Below are 16930 nucleotides of genomic sequence, written 5' to 3' on the forward strand. Positions count from 1 at the left end.
TTCTAGATCCAAACTTCTCATACTGCACTTAATAGGCGGGGTATATATCGTCCTTTTGCTTCATAAAAAAATTGGAAGCGCCAGATAATGCAAAGGAACACGCTCGCTTCGAAAACCGGGAAAAATAAAACATGAAAAAAATCATGCGAAGACAGCAAAACGCACTCTCTATTCCCATTACACATTTCGAGATCCAGCAGCGGAACCTGGCCGCATACTTGTGATTGCGAATGACGCCCTTCTAACGGCTTCGTTTCCCTGCCAAAGCCGAGAGTTGACCCTCTGTAGGCTTGCAGGTATTTCTTCCAAGTTCTCTCCGAAAATGCTTCCTCTTCTGTAAGAAGGCCGTCGTACTCCAGCGGTCCCCCTTCTTGGTCTCTGATAGACTCTCTCTGTCTGAGCGGCAGCCAAAGCGACCCGCCTCAAGACCGAATCTGGAAGCTCTCCTGGCTCCTCCGGGACGGCAATGCTGCTGCGTTGAGTTGTCAACGAGCTGCTGGAATCGTTTGTAGGAGCCACAGTCACAGATTCTGGGCGGGAGTCTGCCATTTGTACATAATGTAGGTACTTTGGCTTTTCCAACATCCCCGAGCGGAATGCATTCACTCCCACCAACATTTTGACCAGCTCAACTAATTCTTCCAAATACTCGATAATTTCCATCTGACCGGCAGTGCTGGCGTTCCAGGAAAGAAAATTATGCTTGGTTATCAAACGTGCCACCCTTTCGCTTGTTAGATCATCGTGCTCGCCCTCGGTTTTGCCATGGCTAGCATGGCTTACCGTGGGCGTTACCGGAGCTGACGTTGATGTTTGCGACGTGATAATCTTACGGACTCTATGTATTAGTCGCAAGTGTGCCAAGCGAGCTGATGGAATAAACTGCGGGAGGGGAAGCCACGTTGACAAAGCCTCGTTGACGGAAAACAGCATCAATGTGCAGCTTGCCACCATGCTGCGACGATACGTATAGACCTGTGGATTCAGGACCTCCAACACTGAGGAGCCATATGCTGCTCGGAGTTGTACGACGTTATCCATGCGGTCGATCACCTGGTGAAGCACATATACAATCTCAGTATATATGGGCGCAAGCTTCTTGAAGCTACCTTTAAGCCTTGGTTCAGAAAGACAGAACGGCAAAAAAGTCTCAGCCGCCGCGAGCGAGGCTTGGGCCTTTTCTCGCAATTGATCGAAATGACGATGCTGCTTGAGGCCGCGAGGATCAAGGAACTCAGGCTCATCGACGCCAACAGCTATGGCGCCCTGCATGCCCTGAATATGACGCACACAGGCGGAAAGGGACTCAACCAAGCGATCTCTAGCTCGCACTGGAGAGACAGACATCTCTACCAGAGTGGCGGTAACACCGCCAACCAAAAAAGCTATCAGGCGCTTGTAATAGACCTGTACCGCCGGTTCTGTGCTATTCTCTGACGCTAAACAAAACGGTCAGATATCGCCATGTCTTAGATAGAAGGAAGAAAAAGGGCAAAAGGCTATAGGCTTACCTAGCGCAACCACATTGATTGATATAATGGCTGCTGAACCGGCCTTGACGTATTTTGTCCCAACTTGGATATAGGCCCAAGGCAGGATCGTAAAGGCAAGAACTACAACAGTAATGGCCCTGCTCCCGCCTGCAATAACAAATGAGACGTAGCCAGCCGTACAGCCAAGGACCAGCCCAATCATTCGGACAATAAAGGTGGCCATGGATGTGCCAATGGCCACTTCAAAGATGAATATCAGCTGGAGCGGGGCCCAAACACCATGAACATCTCCATACCACTTGTTCCAAGACGGTACAAAGGCCGGAAAACTGACAAGGAAGACGGCAAAAGATATCTTGAGAGCATAAGCAAGATCGTCAGAGTCTTGAGCCCATTCTAAAACATCTGCTGTTTTCCCTCGTAGTTTCAAAATCCAATTATCAGAAGTACCTTTCTTTTTATGCCCATGCTTAGGTCGCTGGTGCTTCTCTACCTGCCCTTTCTCTCTTCTTTGATTTGCCTTCTCTTTGCTTCTAAGTTTTCTGCTTTTCAGGGCCCTCAGATATCTAGAAGTGGTTGTAGAGCCCGCTTCCTCATCGTTAATGCGCTCCCCCAGAGCCTGTTCATCATTCTCGAGGATGCCACTAGAGTCCTTCAATTGAGATATAGATGGCCTGCCAGCCAAATCTCCGCGTCGTGCGGCCTGCCTTGCGCCTTCTGGAAGGACCATAGAATCACGTTCTCCATTAGTACGAAGCCACTTCCGAAGACTTGAATAGTGAGGGATCCAGATGCGTGACCTATTATGGCGACGCTGCCTCTGCTCCACCAAATAGCGCGCATGGCGAAGCATATTCAAGATATGGGCTGAGGCCTGACGAAAAGCCAGAAGAAACGATGAGACGAGGAACGTCTCCATCCGAGGCATGAAATCGAGCAATTGGCCAGTTTCTTGCATCGCAACCAGCTTGAGTTGTTCGGTAGACTGCTGGTCAAATAATGCTAGAGCATCGGCGAAAAGGTCGATGCGCAGGTCAATCTCTTCTAGACGAATGCCTCGAGGGGTAGGTGCGCCAGAAGGTAGGTTGGGAACATCATAGCAATACGCCAAACAGGAGACAAGAAGAGACACCGCTGCATTTGTAGAGGCTTGAAACGCTTGTACAGGAGCTTGAAGCCGCATAACAATTGATTCCAGAAGTTCGGCGCTGCTCAGCTCGATTTGCCTATTCAAGGTGGCGAAGTCGGCTCTGCTTGGGGAAGCCATAGAGTTGCGAGCTCTCGATCTAGATCTTGCGTGAGGGTTGACTTTCAGGTAAGCTTCTGGGCCACCGGTCGACGGTGTGGTTAATTCAGGGCTGTGGGTGTCTTCTGGTGATAGCTCTAGATCATCATTTACCAAGCCATTCTCTTCACGGCCCTCATCATCAAGTACTATGAACTTGTTCTCACAAGCACCGATCAAAGTAATAACGCTCTGGGACAGATTGCTCATGAGATCAACGCTAATGAGTTTCATGTCACCGGGAGCAAGGGGTGAGATGGAAATCTCAAAATTGACTTCATTCTGTGCAGTCTTACATGTAGCAAGCTTAGATCGAATGGTAGGTTTGCTTTCCATCAGTGACGCAAGCGTGGTTGCATGTAGTGGTATCTTGAATGCTGTAGCCTCAGCCCTGGCAGATCGAAAGGGATTAGGGAAAGGAGACAAGAATTTGCGCCAGTAACGAAAGATGGACTGTTTCTTCTGATTCATCTGCTTCTGCTGCTGCTCGATATTATTGTTGTTGGCCACGGTGGTGCTGGGTACGCCGTCCTGGTTTTGAATCTCAACAGAGTCGCCTCCTGGGGTAGCGAACCAGTAAGTAGCTCGCTCCAAGGTATTGGCCATTTCGGAGAGGGCGTTGATGGTAGAGGTTCCCAAGTAGCTACCAGAAAACTCTGGGAATATGATGACGTTGGCAAAAAGCATAATACCAACGCCAATGAGAATTGGTGCGTAGATGGTTTCGTACAAGAGTGATGTAGCCTTGGTTGGCGCCGTAAGCATAGTTATTGCGGGTAGCATGACGAACAAGACGAACAAGAACAATCGGGGACTAGAAGACCGTATGTAGCCGTGAAGCAAGATACACGCAAGGTAAAACAGAGCCCGAATGGTAAACGCAGCGGGCTTGTTGTCATCATAGACCAAGCTCGCAAGGTATAAACCCAGGATGGACCATGATAAACCTAGGCCGGAGCCAAAGATGACCATGATGGCGTTCTCAATGACAACGCCTAACCGCTGGCCTGGATGTGCAAAAGCAACTGTCATTGGAATAAGGAACGTTGACCAGCTTCTGATCTGGGGGAGAATTGCGATTATCGTTGCAATCACACAGGCTATGAAATGCTTGAGAATCCGCTGCCAAAGATCCTTGGGGCCGCTGTCGCCCCAGAGGGAGACAACGACTCTACGTAGGAGTTTTGCCATTGCCATGAAGAGTAAGATTTCCTTGGTAGCCACATCATATCTTGAGATCAAAGATTCGAAATCGTGATTTTTGAGACGTGCTGAATGTCTGACGCCAGGATCGAGTCGGGAAGATCCCGGGGAGGCGAGCGGGAGACTCTCGGGAAGAAGATAAGGATTGGGAGGTTACGGTCGGTAATCTGACGATGACTGCATCAAAGACGCCAGGGTTAGATCTTTGTCTGCGAATCAACTGTATGGAGCTTTGAACTGGGCTCCGACGTCGTAAGATGAGGTGTGAGAAGGGAAGAGGACTGAGCCGACTGCGGCGAAATATAGAAGAGAAAAGATGAAAAGAGTAGAATTGGAGAAGAGGGGAGAATGGATGGAAGATGAAGCTGGATTTGACAGATGGAATGAGTTCAAGGCTGGTGGGATCGACCAACCGGTGTGTGGTTTTTTTCCAGAGATGGAAGGAGAAGGTCAAAAAAAGGGCAGTAAACGATTCATAGAGCTTGTGCTGTGTTGGAGATTGGGAGCTCAAGGAGGGGCATGGAACAGGCACTAAATGACTGGATTGAGCCTGATTTTCAGGCTAACGGTCGCCCGGTGGCGCTCTCAAGTCCACCCATTGGGCGTCTCTATCGCTATTGTTCATTCCAGACTCTGAATAACGATGTCTACTAGTATACAGTAGACTGCCTATACAGAGAATAACCAAATAGCGTCTATATAAGAAACAAGCAACTGTGACACTGCCAAGGCATAACTCAGTTGAAGCAGACTTTTATCATCAATCTTCAGCCTCATAAATTGTCTGATGCCTAAGGGTAGGGAGAGCGCTATAGCATTCAATGGTAGCAACAGCACGGCCAAATACGCTATAATTGCGCTATAGCAGCACTTGAGCTTAAGAGTGTGGTCTATAATCATGGACACTACGGAGCAGTGATACAGTACACAAGACGTAAACTCAATGAAAATGATCAGCAGTAAGGATCAACTTTGGGGGTCAGTAAGTCACTGCTCTAAAGTCAAACAACTGTTGCTCTCATTGTCGACAAGCGCCCCATTGTTTGACAGGCAAATAATTACATGTCGACACTCACTTTACAGCAACAGCTTAGGCGGGCGTTCTTCTATTACCTAGAACTCGTACATGCATACGAGTCAAACTAGACTGTCAGCGGCGACGACATTCGGAAGTGCATTGAAGAAAGTGGAGATTCCTGATCCGGTGGCATGATCTGATCTGATGTTTTCTCTTCGTCTCTTATAACCTTCTTGAAGTCGGGATTTTTTCACTGTTGTTGCTCTTCTCTCGGCATATGGCGTACATCTGCCCTGCTCTGTTGTGTACTCTGATAATTGTAACGGTCGATACAACACATTGATGGCTGATTATCAGTCCTTTTGTGCCTCTAGTCGTCCTCATTCTACACCACCATTCCCCAAGTTTCCTCATCATTTGGCAAAATCCAATTGTATCTCTCCCCTTACCTACTCATAGTCTCCGCTACGCACATGGTTCAATTCTATCCCCAGCGCTCATCACAACGCTCTCAACCCAAGTCTCAAACATGTCAATTACCATTGAACCCTTTCAACCAACTTTTTACTATATCCACTACTGCAATCACCATTTCTCTGTTTCATTGCCTAAGAAGATCAATCTAACAGAAATGTAATATTACCATTCATTATCAGTATGAGCATATGCATTTGACATGATATACGCAGCTATTTTCTCTTCATCTTCAATTCCCCACTGGTCCTTCTTCGGCCCGGCCGCCAATGGCATCCGATCCGTGTGCTCCGGCCCCACGGCTCACTAGACGCGCGCTGTAATTGAGCAACCTCCAGCCTAAACCATCTCCTGCAGCAAACCTCCGTATTATTCATCCTCCATCTCGACGCCATCTTGCTCCTCCCGCTCAACTACACCAAAAACTCTCGTCGCTCTCTCTCCGTCTCTCCCTCTGCAACCATGCTCTCCTTCATCCTCATCCAAAACAGACAGTAAGCCCTTTCTTCTTCTCCCCATCCACGCGCGTCTCTGCGCGCAAACCTCAATGCTTCCCTCTCCCAAGCAAAACCACCATCGCAAGACTAACAATCAAATAGGGGCAAAACCCGCCTCGCCAAATGGTACGCCCCCTACAGCGACGACGAAAAGATCAAGCTCAAGGGCGAAGTCCACCGCCTCGTCGCCCCGCGCGACCAAAAGTACCAGTCCAACTTTGTCGAGTTCCGCAACAACAAGATCGTCTACCGCCGCTACGCCGGCCTCTTCTTCTGCGCCTGCGTCGACACAAACGACAACGAGCTCGCCTTTCTCGAGGCCATCCACTTCTTCGTCGAGGTGCTCGACTCCTTCTTCGGCAACGTCTGCGAGCTCGACCTCGTCTTCAACTTTTACAAGGTGTACGCCATCCTCGACGAGGTCTTTCTAGCGGGCGAGATTGAGGAGACGAGTAAGCAGGTCGTATTGACGCGGCTGGAACATTTGGATAAACTGGAATGAACGAATAAGAGAAGAAAATGGAAGACGCGTCTTTTTTTGCTTTCCTGTTCCCTCGACTTTTTTTTTTCTGTCTTTTCCTCTGGGGGAACTTTGAGGAAATAGGGGGCGCAAGTACCGACTTTTTAACCTCTACGTATATATTCATTTCGCGACTCGGAGTTACCTGGAGGCCTAACGAGGACTTTTTTTTTTCTATTTCAATTTTTTTCTCTATCGCAGTCTTCCAGCGGAGCGCGTTGATAGTGCATTATCAGATGCAGAGGATATCATAGGCATAGGTGTTTAGGCGTTTTGGGAAATAGCGAATCGCAAGACTGAGCGACTAGAATAGGTGAGAAGGCGGTTGCTTGCCGCCTCCTTGATTCCTGAGCTCCGCGGACACGTTGCTATAGTAGTGTATGTCTGAGTATCTTCAGATGAGATTAATGTATCAACCAATAATCAGACATATATTTCATTATCAAGAGCCGAAACTTTCGCATTGCATATATCGCATGTATTCAGACCTATCTACTTGCGCCTCCTTTCCGATGCCAATGACGGAAAACTATTGTTACAGCCTTCTAACTGCCAGTGTCTCCTACGATATTCTATTATAGGCGCATAACATTGACTGGTGGAATGGGCAGTCCTCAAGTCCTCAAGTAAGGAAAGCAAGGCTGATTGAACAACAGGACTATCACCACATCTCCCTCTATCCTCACCGCAAATCAAGAGATTTTATATGTATATACGGACTATAATGACAAAACAAGCAAATTTCAGGCATATTTTCCTCTCTCTCAGTCTCGACCCCATAAAAGCAAATTCGAAACCAGATTCCATCGACTCAAGGAAAGAAAAGAAAAAGAAAGATTAAAACAAGATGCTGAAGATATGGATGGCAACCCTTTGCCTCTGCAGAGCATTTGCAAACGAAGTCTTATTGCAGCGCAAATGAAACTTACCCCGTGGGCCCTTAGTACGGGTCGTACTCAGGCTCTGACGAGGAATAATAAAATTCATCCCGATAGGTGGAATCCCACATCTCAAGGGCTGTCAAGCGATTTCCCATCTGGATCCACGTATTGTCTTGATTGTGGAACAATTCGTGAACAGCTGGGTCATACGGCGGATCTCTGCCAAGCGGCTTGTCAGTGACACCAAACTCAATGCCTGACTTGTCTTGCGGCTGCAACCGCGGCTGCGGTGTCTGAGGGCACGGCGTAAGCCCCGGTTCAATGCATTCCCCCTCATCCAGTTCCAGAAGACTGTCTAGAAGGCTGTCAAGCAGAGATGGTTCCTCATATGCTCCGTCCAGCTTTTGCTTCTTACGTGCTTCTTGTTGGCTTGTACTTGTCATACTGCATCCACTGTGTGCTTTTTCTTCATCGACTCTTGTAAGGAAAAGATCAACTTCTGCCACGCAGCCACCGTCACCGTCACCGTCACCGTCACCACCACCACCACCATCATCAATGTCATCATCGCTGTCAATAATAATCAAATCATACGACCGAACAAGGCTTTTTGCACCAATATCTTCTTTTCCTTCTTTGCCGACACGATCCTACATGAAAGAGACGATTGTTAGTAACAATGGTCTTCAGCCCAGCCGTTGTTTAGTGTAGCCAAATAGTTGAGTAAAAGATACTTACAACTTCCTAAGGTGACAAACGGCCGTCAGTAAGTCGGGTCCCTCTCAGGGTAGGGACACTGCCAAATGCTTTGCCACCATCATCATCCTGGAAACAAGTGGGTTGGGCTTCTTCAGTCTCAGAGCCGCTATTGAGCATGATTAGATCCGAAGACGACTTATCATCTGCTTCCAATTGAGTCGATGGCACTTGCGTGAGTAGTGGCTCATCGGCAAGATTGCTACCAGTCGCCATCAAGGCCGCGCGCTGGGGATCTGCTGCCTTGCGATTGATAGTGCAGAAATAATTATAATGATCCCCTTGCTGGCCACAGCTTGGGCAAATATATTCAGGCCCAGGAACAAGTCGGTTAGAAGGGCCTGTATTCTTTTTCTGTTGAGGAACTGCGGCAACCTCATCGAATAAGCCAAGAAGATCCACAGAATCCGATTCAGTAGGGGAAAGAGCAAGGAAAGTATCGGCGAGAGAATCGCCGTCAAGGGGGGTATGAACTTGGGGTAGCCAACCTGTGATACTGCACTGCTTACACACACAGTCGTCACTTCGAGTCTTGCACCGTTCAGTCTGGCCAGACGCAGAGCCCCAGGTGCTGGCTTGTCCGAGGTCATAGGGGGCACAGCTTCCGGGCTGATGTTGCTCATGCAGCGGAGCAGGCCCTTCTTTGACTTTGATACTGTCGTGGTAGTAGTGATGATTCTGGTGTTTGTGAAGCTTGCTGAAGCTTTCTTGCACATGCTTCTGGTACCTTTCCTTTGGCATTGTATGGAGATTGTGATTATAGGCAGGATAGGGCGGGGGGAGCGAGTCGTTGGCGGCGGCGAGGAGCGCATCATGGTCAGCAGCAGCCTGAGCCTCTTCTGCCCATCGTTTCCAGTGGTCATAGACATAGTCCACAATGGAGCGGGAGTCTGTCAGTGTTTCCCCAGAAAGTCGCAGCGTAATCTGATTGGCAAGGCGAGGGTGCAGTCTGTGAAACGCTGTGTAGAATATCTGGCAGCACATGTCTCGGGAACAGCCTCTGCGTTGGAGGAAGACACAGAGCTCCTTGACGTCGGGAAGCGAAGTGCCTGAAGAGAAGTTGCGGCAGATTCGTTCACGAAGCCAAACGGCACAGATGGAGACGATGTTGAGAATCGAGAGCTGGTTGATGGCTCCATCGATTTTCTTCACAAGCGTTTCTTGACGCACGACGCCAATATTAACAAGGTCCCGAAAGCCGTTGCATCCCATTGTGACTCGCACGTGGAAGAGGATCTTGTCGTTGGAATCCATCAGGAATGTAGAGTCCCCCATCGTAAATGAGTGCTTGTAGTCGTGGTCGTGATGATCAGCGGCAGATAGGGAAGAGGAAGATGTGTTCAATGGGTGATCAGATTGGCAGAGATCTTTGTCATTGAACTGTTCATTGAGGAAAAAACTCTGGTCCAGCTGAGCATCGTCCCCCTCATTAGGATTGCCAAATGGACTGAGCAAGGTGCGCACAATTTGCAGTTTGTATCTCTCCAAATGGGTCACAAAGAGTGAGGCAAGAGTGAAGAGGGAAAAGCAGATGAAACAGAAGAAAAGAGAGGCAGTTAAAGTACCAAGCTTGCTCGGTTCTTCATGCCTCTCTGCTTGCACGAGCACGTGAGGCGACATGTTTGCGGCTGGGCTGGCAGCTGGCAGCAGGGCCACCGCCAAAAAACACGCAGCAGAAAAGCCGACGACTGCGAATCCGCCGGTAAGACAGAGGGAAACCCAACTGTCAACCCAGGCAATGATTAAGACTCAACGGCAATTGATGATAAACAGATGAAAGAATCACGGTTGATGAAGGGCAACTTTGTCTCCCTTACAAGTGAGAGCACGTTGAAGCGAATCTCAAAAAGGGAAGAGACGAGTGTAAGAAGCCCACGCCAGACCATCACCAAAAACCTCGGGTCTGGGGGTTATAAGAGAGGCAGAGAAAATCGGCTCAGAGGGGGAAAGGAGGGAAGGGTAGTAATCGAAGGGAAAAGAGGAAAGCAACCCGACCGAGCTGCACGGCAACGCTGGCACCTTAAATAATGCCTGGCCACATAGTCCCATGCTGTGTAACACAAAGGCGGTGCTCGTGACTGGTCCAATGTGCGGCAGGACAAAGGAAGGCCAACCGGGCCAGGGGGAGAAAAAAAAATATGCAGTGCTTGGATGATTGATGCGTGGGCGTATTTTCGTGGAGTCACGGACACACGCTTTTGCTCATCCCACGTGTACTCCCATGGACTGGTACGTCAACGGGTGGTACTGCTCACTTTGTAACGCAGCCACCCAGAGCATGGCATTGGCACGGCGGTTGGAGATAACATGGAACGGCATGATACCTGGTTATAGTTATATACATGTATAGGTACAGCACACCAACAGTGCGCCCAGCCCGCATAACAGCCTCAAGTAGCCACCAGTGTGTGCATCTGTATCCCGCCAGCATGTGCTTTGTGCCGCTCTGTTCTGCTCTGCTCTGCCTTGCCTTGCCTTGCCTTGCCTTGCCTGCTCTGAATTAGTTTGCATCGCTTGCTCTCGCAGTTATAGGTATTCCATACGTCGCCATCTGTCCCATTTGCTTGCTCCATTGTCGCATCATGGCATTTGCGCTTCACCTCTTCTTCAACGCCGCAAACCGTCTCTCCAGGTCTCCAATGTCTGGCACTGACCCTTCCGGCTCAGACTTCTTCCTCGCCACGGGCACCTCGTCCCTCTTGCTCTTGAGCTCCACAGATCCCATCATCACCTTGGGATGGACATTGTCCGTCGTCATCCGCGGCGGCGTCACCATCAGCGGACTCTTGGGCTCACCCAGCTTGGCGCTCGGCGGCGTGGCTCGATTCATCTGCTCTTCGCCCAAAGAGAGCTTCCTCTGCGCCTCGGTGAGGGGCTTGTCTAAATCGTTCCTCTGAGCCCGTCCACCACCTCCTGTTCCATCGCCATCGCCATCGCCATCGCCATCTCCCTTGCCTTCAAGGTCCTCGTCCAGCAGATCTGGCGGAGGTGGCGAGGAAACTTGCCGTTTCGGCCAATCCACGCCGTATGCCTTGGCAATCTCCTCCAGATACCCCTGCACCAGCTCTCGCCGCGGCGCCTCCACGCTCAGCTTCTTGACCACCTTATCGTTGACCTTGCCATCTGTATTCTCCATGGCCACCAGCACAAACTCCTTGCCGTACTTCTCCGCCAGCAGCGTCCGCACCGTCATCAGCTCCTTAATCTCCGTCTTGGGCGCCGCATACAGGATGCTCTTGACAGGCTCCTCCAATCCCGGGTCGCATACCGGGCCCTCCAGGAGCCCCGCGCGCGCAAGCAACAGTTCGCAGTAGAGCTCCAGCAGCTCGTGTAGCTCGCTAGTGATGTCGGAGCGGATAATGTTCTCGACGCGGATCGTTGCTGAGTCGACTTTGCCGGCCTCGAGGAGCTGTGCCATTGCCCGCCGGGCCGTCTTTCCAAGCTGCTCATCGCGCTGCTGCACCATGCGCAGGCGCGCAATGGCCAGCTTCAGCTGGACCTTGAGTTTGGTCTGTAACAGCACCGCGCATTAGCCTCTCTGCCAGATTATGCCGTTGGGCGCCGCCCAGAAACAAAAGAATTCGTCGAGATTCGACTTACCTGCCAGGTAGCTGTGGGGGGCATCGCGGGGGAGGGGAATCAAGCAGCAGGCAGTACAATGAATGGATATAAAAAGAGAAAGACGCAGAAGAGAAAGGCAAGAGAATGCAGGCTACAGGCTGGAAGATTTTATGGAGGAATTGACTTTCGCGAGGCAGCAGGATTAAAGAAGGACTACCTATCGCAGGCAGACATAGAGAAGCTTGAAGCCTGGAGACCGCAGGACGAAGAGAGCAACGTCACCGAGGCTATCTTAGCGTTGAAAGTAACGGCTTGACGGCATTTCCGGGCGCAGGAACTAAAGTACACAGTGGCGGGATGGCCCAGTTATTGACACTGTACGCTATAAGCAACTTTATCCAACGAGAGAGGACATAGAAAGGGAAGAACTTGTAGCGATTCAAGGGCTTATATATAATTATATATATTTCGTCCTAAATAGAGCAAGCAGTGGACAAGACAGAAGAATAAGATTTCAACGATTAGATGCTAGCTAATATTACAAGGAGAAAAGAAGAGCGCTTCGCTGTTAGTTTAACTTAAGACAGCACTCAACCGAGCTTAAGCAGTACAGGCACAGCCAAAGGCAGAAAAATTGAGATGAATCGTGTCATCCTTTTTGCTTTACTCTTATACAAAGTCAATGCGAATAGCTTCAAAAATAGGGTACACAATAACATCCGCATCTCGACAGCCCAGTCAAGTGCCTTGTCTAACACTTACAGTAGCTCAGCCCACCAAGACATTCATCCGCCCACTGCGGGGCATCTCAAGGCACCAGATTCAGCTTCCATCTAAGACATCCATCCCATTTAAATACTACACTCATACCGCAAATTACAACTTCTCTCGCTCTCGCCGAGCTTCACTCTGGCCACATACAAAAGGTACTCTAGGATATTACAACAAACATCAAGATACATTCCCCTCAGTAGCAGTAACACACCCACTCCCTTCCAAATCCTCTCTTGTCCCACCGCCAGCCACCAGGAACAAGCAGCAGCACAGCAACCACTTCTCCGCACAACGGGCCTCTATTCCGGTCAATTTCAATCCGCTGATTGGCTGCAACTGCATGTACCCCTCCGACAAGTGCAGCTTTTCCAACGTGGTAAGCCGTGATAGGAGGCAGGCGAAGCAACTCTTTTAGCTGCTGCCTCGTGCTGCATCTCTGTGTACTTGCAGCTACTAAAGCTAGGATGTGATGCCGGTTGGTCAGTTCGAAACTGCTGCATGTCTCTCATTCATGAATCAGGCACTCAAGTCAAACAGATAGCTTTTCTACATACAAGTACTAACATGTACCTAAATAGTCCTACACAGATAGCATAGATAAGTAAGAACCACAAGTGTACTTTAAACAGTCTCTGTATCCATGTTGTAAATCTCTCCGGTTGGTTGCCTCATCCACTCCACAGCGAGCCCAACCTCTCCACTCTCCTACATGTTCTACCAGTATGTGATCCAGTAGTTATTATAGTAGTACATAGTAGCAATGAGCCGACGACGGAGGCTTGCATTCCATTTCCATCGAATCCTCATCGAGGCTTGCTTTTGTTCGTCTCCGTCGGGAGATACCGGCCATGTATCAATCCATCACACCTACCACCTCCTTCTATTCCAAATGCCACAGACAGATGCGGTGTTGTTCTGCGTTTATAATACGAAGAAAAAGAAGAAGAAAGAAGAAAAGAAGAAAAAACAGCTCAAGAAAACTCCAGTGTGAAATCCTTCATAGCCGTTTGACGCCCATTGTTGTTGTTGAATCCCACATACCCATCCATGTTGTGTTTTTTACAAATTCGTCGTCATGCATATACACTGTCCTACTCTCGCCAGCCTGTAGCCGTAAGCCGCGCAGTAGTCCAAAAAAAAAAATTGAAGGAAAGAAATGAAGAAACGTATGCATCACCACCGCCACCATTACAACCACCAAGCGAAGCTACTGAAGTGACCTACGACGTCAGGCCTATTCCATCTCAGCATTGCCAGCAACCGGTGGGATTCCATCAGTCGCCTCTCCCTGGAACACCTGGCTGCCCTCGTACGTCACGCGTCGCCAACCGCACGGCTCGTTGCTGTCCTTTATCCATTCCATGGTAGGGAAGTAATGGTCATTCTTCTTCATTGTGATCACCCACGGCACCGAGTCAAAGGTGACCGCCTTGATGCGGAAATCTACGTTTACAAGTGACGTTAGCTCTATCTCTGTATGTAATACGCGCAGCAAAAAAAGAGGTGGGAGAGGACAGAAAAAGGAAGAGGGGGAGGGTCTTACAGGTGTTGTCGGGGATTTTCCGGGTTGCCGCAATGAACGAATCCAGGTCCGGCGTTGACTCGCCATTGACATGGGTGATAAAGTTGGTTGGGGCAAGTCCGTACTGGTACGCCGGAGAACCGCGAATGCGGCTCGACACGTACACCTCGCTGTGAAGTTTGCTAATCTGCTGGCGAACAGCCAAGTGAGGGCGATGGAGGATGGCCCCGCAAAAGGACACGGCATGGTGTGTTTCCATGTCGTCGGCAAGTACCGTTGGAAGCTGCAGGTGCATCTCCTCGCAGTTTCGCACAACAACGGCGTCAAGAACCTCGTTCGAGTACATCACGTCAAAGTCGGAGATGGTGGTGCAGATTTTGCCGTTAAGCGTCAGTACCACGTCGCCTTCGAGGAGCGATACCGGGTGATTTACCCGCTCGAATGTCCGCTTGCTAACCATGAAGAGTTGGTGGTGAGACCGGTTTGCCTGTGTAACCTTCTTGATCCACTCGTCCGAGACGCCCATCACGCGTGCCTGAGACATGTGGATGGATCGGAACTCGACTGAGAGCATGTGCAGGCGTGGCGTCTCGCCGCGCTGAATGGCTGAAACAACGGGCAGCAAGGTTGGTGTGCCTAAGCCGAGATGATACTCCTCATCTCTTTGGTTGTTCGGGGAGCGCTCTCCGAGATACTGCAGCCACAGAGCCTGCACGGTCCCATCCTCCGCTACGAGAACACCACTGCCGCACGACACTCCAAGGTTGCTGTCAATCGTAATAGCATCTACGTTGACGGCGCGGTATCGTGGAGCCCCCGAGTTTGCAGGGATAGCAACCGCAGTAATCTCCGTCACGGTGGTAGAGCCGTGCACGACTCTGCTTATCCTGTTGTAGCCCAGGAAGTAAGTCTTTGCACCCTGTGTCAGGTGTTGATCGCTGAGTCGAGCGCTCACGACGGGAGCATCCACCAAAGCGGGATCGTACTTGATGATGGCGTAGTTTTGCAGCGGATGCAGGAATACAACCTTGCCCTCAACCATGATGGAATCAGCAATGGTGACGGTGATGTCGCAAAGATCATACGGCACAACAGCTCGGGAGATGAGCACCAGACCCTTGTCGGCGTCGATGACAAGACCCATTCCCCATCGTCGGTTCTTCGGGAAGCCGTCTAGTTTGACTGGCATGGAGCAGTTGACATGCACAAAGCTGCGGATCAAGGAGGCAATGCCAAGATGCGGCATGTGATCCAACTCAATGAAGGAGGCCGACCGCCGAACAGGGGCAACCGGTGGCAGGGGCTCACCGAGGTCGGAAAAGTCCCAGAGTCCTGTTACGTCGTTTCGAACGGCCAGCTTCATCTTGGCTGACCAGTGACGGTCGACGTATACAATGGTCGTGTTGAGCGTGTGCAGATCACGCAGGTGCTTATACTTGACAACCACTCGCGCCCTGTCGGGAATCTGCTTCATCACCTGGATAAACGTATCCAGATCGGGCACTGCCTTTTGATCGACAGACTGTACGATAAACCCGTTATCTGTATTGTCGAATCGGAAAGATCCTGCGGCTTCGCAGATGTACACTCCCTTAACAGCTACTCCATAAAGCCTGGCCTGCTGGTAGGAGATGTCGTGGAAGCTCGCTCCGCCGACAGTCACGAAGCGATCAGGCGTAATTTTGTGAAGATCGCCGACTTCGATGTCGACCTCGATGTCTTCTCCTCCACGCTGCAAGTGAAACTTGATGGTGTTGCCCACGTTCGAGTCCAGGATGTCGTCGAGGCGGATAAACTGGGTAAGCAGCTCGCCATTTACCTTGATAAGAACGTCACCCTCTTCAATCTTGCCGTCGGAGGGCCCAGAAGGCAAGACAATTTCAGCAACCAGCATGTTGGTTTCCTCCGGGAAAGCCTTGCGCGTCGCCGACTCGTACTCAGGAGTAAGGCCTAGCCTGCGGCACTCGTCAAAAGGCTTCAGCAGAAACTGACACTGGATATCTCCACGTGTGACTGGTTTGCCCTGTTGGATGCACTGAAGTGCGCGAAGCGGCCGATCAAGAGGCAGAAAGTAGTCGGTAGAGGCACCATCGGAGCGGCCACCAGCCTGAAGCGCAACGGCACAACCGTCCTTGTTCACGACGGGACTGCCGGAACTTCCACCGCTGGCAGCAGCGTTTGCCTGGTAGTAGCACGTATTGAAATCGCTGTATCCGTCGCCGTACTCGGGCGCGTTTCGGTCCAGACGACTGATGACACCCGAAAGAATACTCAGCTTCTCGCCAGCATCGTTACCAACGACACGAATTTCGGTACCGACTAAGATACGACACACAAGTTAGTCCTCTTCTCTCCTCTTTTTCTCTCTCTCTCTCTCTCGCCGGCCAGTCTCGGTTTTATCAAACGCACCTTTTGCCAGGTCTGGACTCAAGGTGAGCCCATCCACGTGCATATACTTGATCGCCTTGGGGTCGTATCGGAGGATGCCAAAGTCGTGAATGGGGTCGCGGTACACGGGGTAGCAGTCGACTTCTTCGTGATTGTCAAAGACGCAGTGTCCCCAGAACGGGCCGGAGCCGACAACGTGGCGATTCGTCATGATGTAGCTGAAAACAATAGCATGTCAGCAATGGTACACATTCTCCTACTAGCATACATTCGCTGCCAACCCAAGCGAGCAAACACCAAACAGGAGAAAGCATGCGCCGCACGTACCCTCTCTCTGAATCAACGACATAGCCGGTGGCCTCGCTTGTCAGCGCGCCATCCGTGTCAAAGGAGCACGTCTGGCAGAATCGAATGGCGACGACATTGCGGACGACCTTCTGGATGGTGTCCTGCCACTCGCCGAGACTGCCGGGCGTGCCAACGTACATGGCCACGGGGTGAATGTCGCTGTCAGCATCGGAGCGGTCGTCGTAGCTGACATCGTCGATGGTGATGTCG

General features: G+C 50.5%; 5 protein-coding genes across 5 annotated transcripts; 1 reads left to right on the forward strand and 4 right to left on the reverse strand.

The window, feature by feature from the left end:
• Positions 1-177: 177 nt before the first annotated feature.
• TGAM01_v201753 (hypothetical protein) lies at positions 178-3975 on the reverse strand (the record flags this gene model as incomplete). Its single annotated transcript, XM_018805897.1, has 2 exons — positions 178-1439; positions 1512-3975. The coding sequence occupies 2 exons, from the start codon at positions 3973-3975 to the stop codon at positions 178-180; spliced, it is 3726 nt and encodes a 1241-aa protein (XP_018660851.1).
• A 1960-nt stretch (positions 3976-5935) lies between these two features.
• TGAM01_v201754 (AP-2 complex subunit sigma) lies at positions 5936-6472 on the forward strand (the record flags this gene model as incomplete). The annotated part of the gene is made up of 2 exons (XM_018805898.1): positions 5936-5967; positions 6073-6472. The coding sequence occupies 2 exons, from the start codon at positions 5936-5938 to the stop codon at positions 6470-6472; spliced, it is 432 nt and encodes a 143-aa protein (XP_018660852.1).
• A 958-nt stretch (positions 6473-7430) lies between these two features.
• TGAM01_v201755 (hypothetical protein) lies at positions 7431-9747 on the reverse strand (the record flags this gene model as incomplete). Its single annotated transcript, XM_018805899.1, has 2 exons — positions 7431-7941; positions 8126-9747. 2 exons carry the CDS (start codon positions 9745-9747, stop codon positions 7431-7433), a joined length of 2133 nt encoding a protein of 710 aa, XP_018660853.1.
• A 976-nt stretch (positions 9748-10723) lies between these two features.
• Positions 10724-11751, reverse strand: TGAM01_v201756 (hypothetical protein; the record flags this gene model as incomplete). Its single annotated transcript, XM_018805900.1, has 2 exons — positions 10724-11638; positions 11728-11751. 2 exons carry the CDS (start codon positions 11749-11751, stop codon positions 10724-10726), a joined length of 939 nt encoding a protein of 312 aa, XP_018660854.1.
• Positions 11752-13696: 1945 nt separating this feature from the next.
• Positions 13697-15878, reverse strand: TGAM01_v201757 (Pro-apoptotic serine protease NMA111; the record flags this gene model as incomplete). Its single annotated transcript, XM_018805901.2, has 2 exons — positions 13697-13905; positions 14006-15878. 2 exons carry the CDS (start codon positions 15876-15878, stop codon positions 13697-13699), a joined length of 2082 nt encoding a protein of 693 aa, XP_018660855.2.
• Positions 15879-16930: the final 1052 nt, after the last annotated feature.

This window comes from Trichoderma gamsii (genome assembly GCF_001481775.2).
Source record: "Trichoderma gamsii strain T6085 chromosome Unknown Scaffold_4.2, whole genome shotgun sequence".
Classification (NCBI taxonomy): domain Eukaryota; kingdom Fungi; phylum Ascomycota; class Sordariomycetes; order Hypocreales; family Hypocreaceae; genus Trichoderma; species Trichoderma gamsii.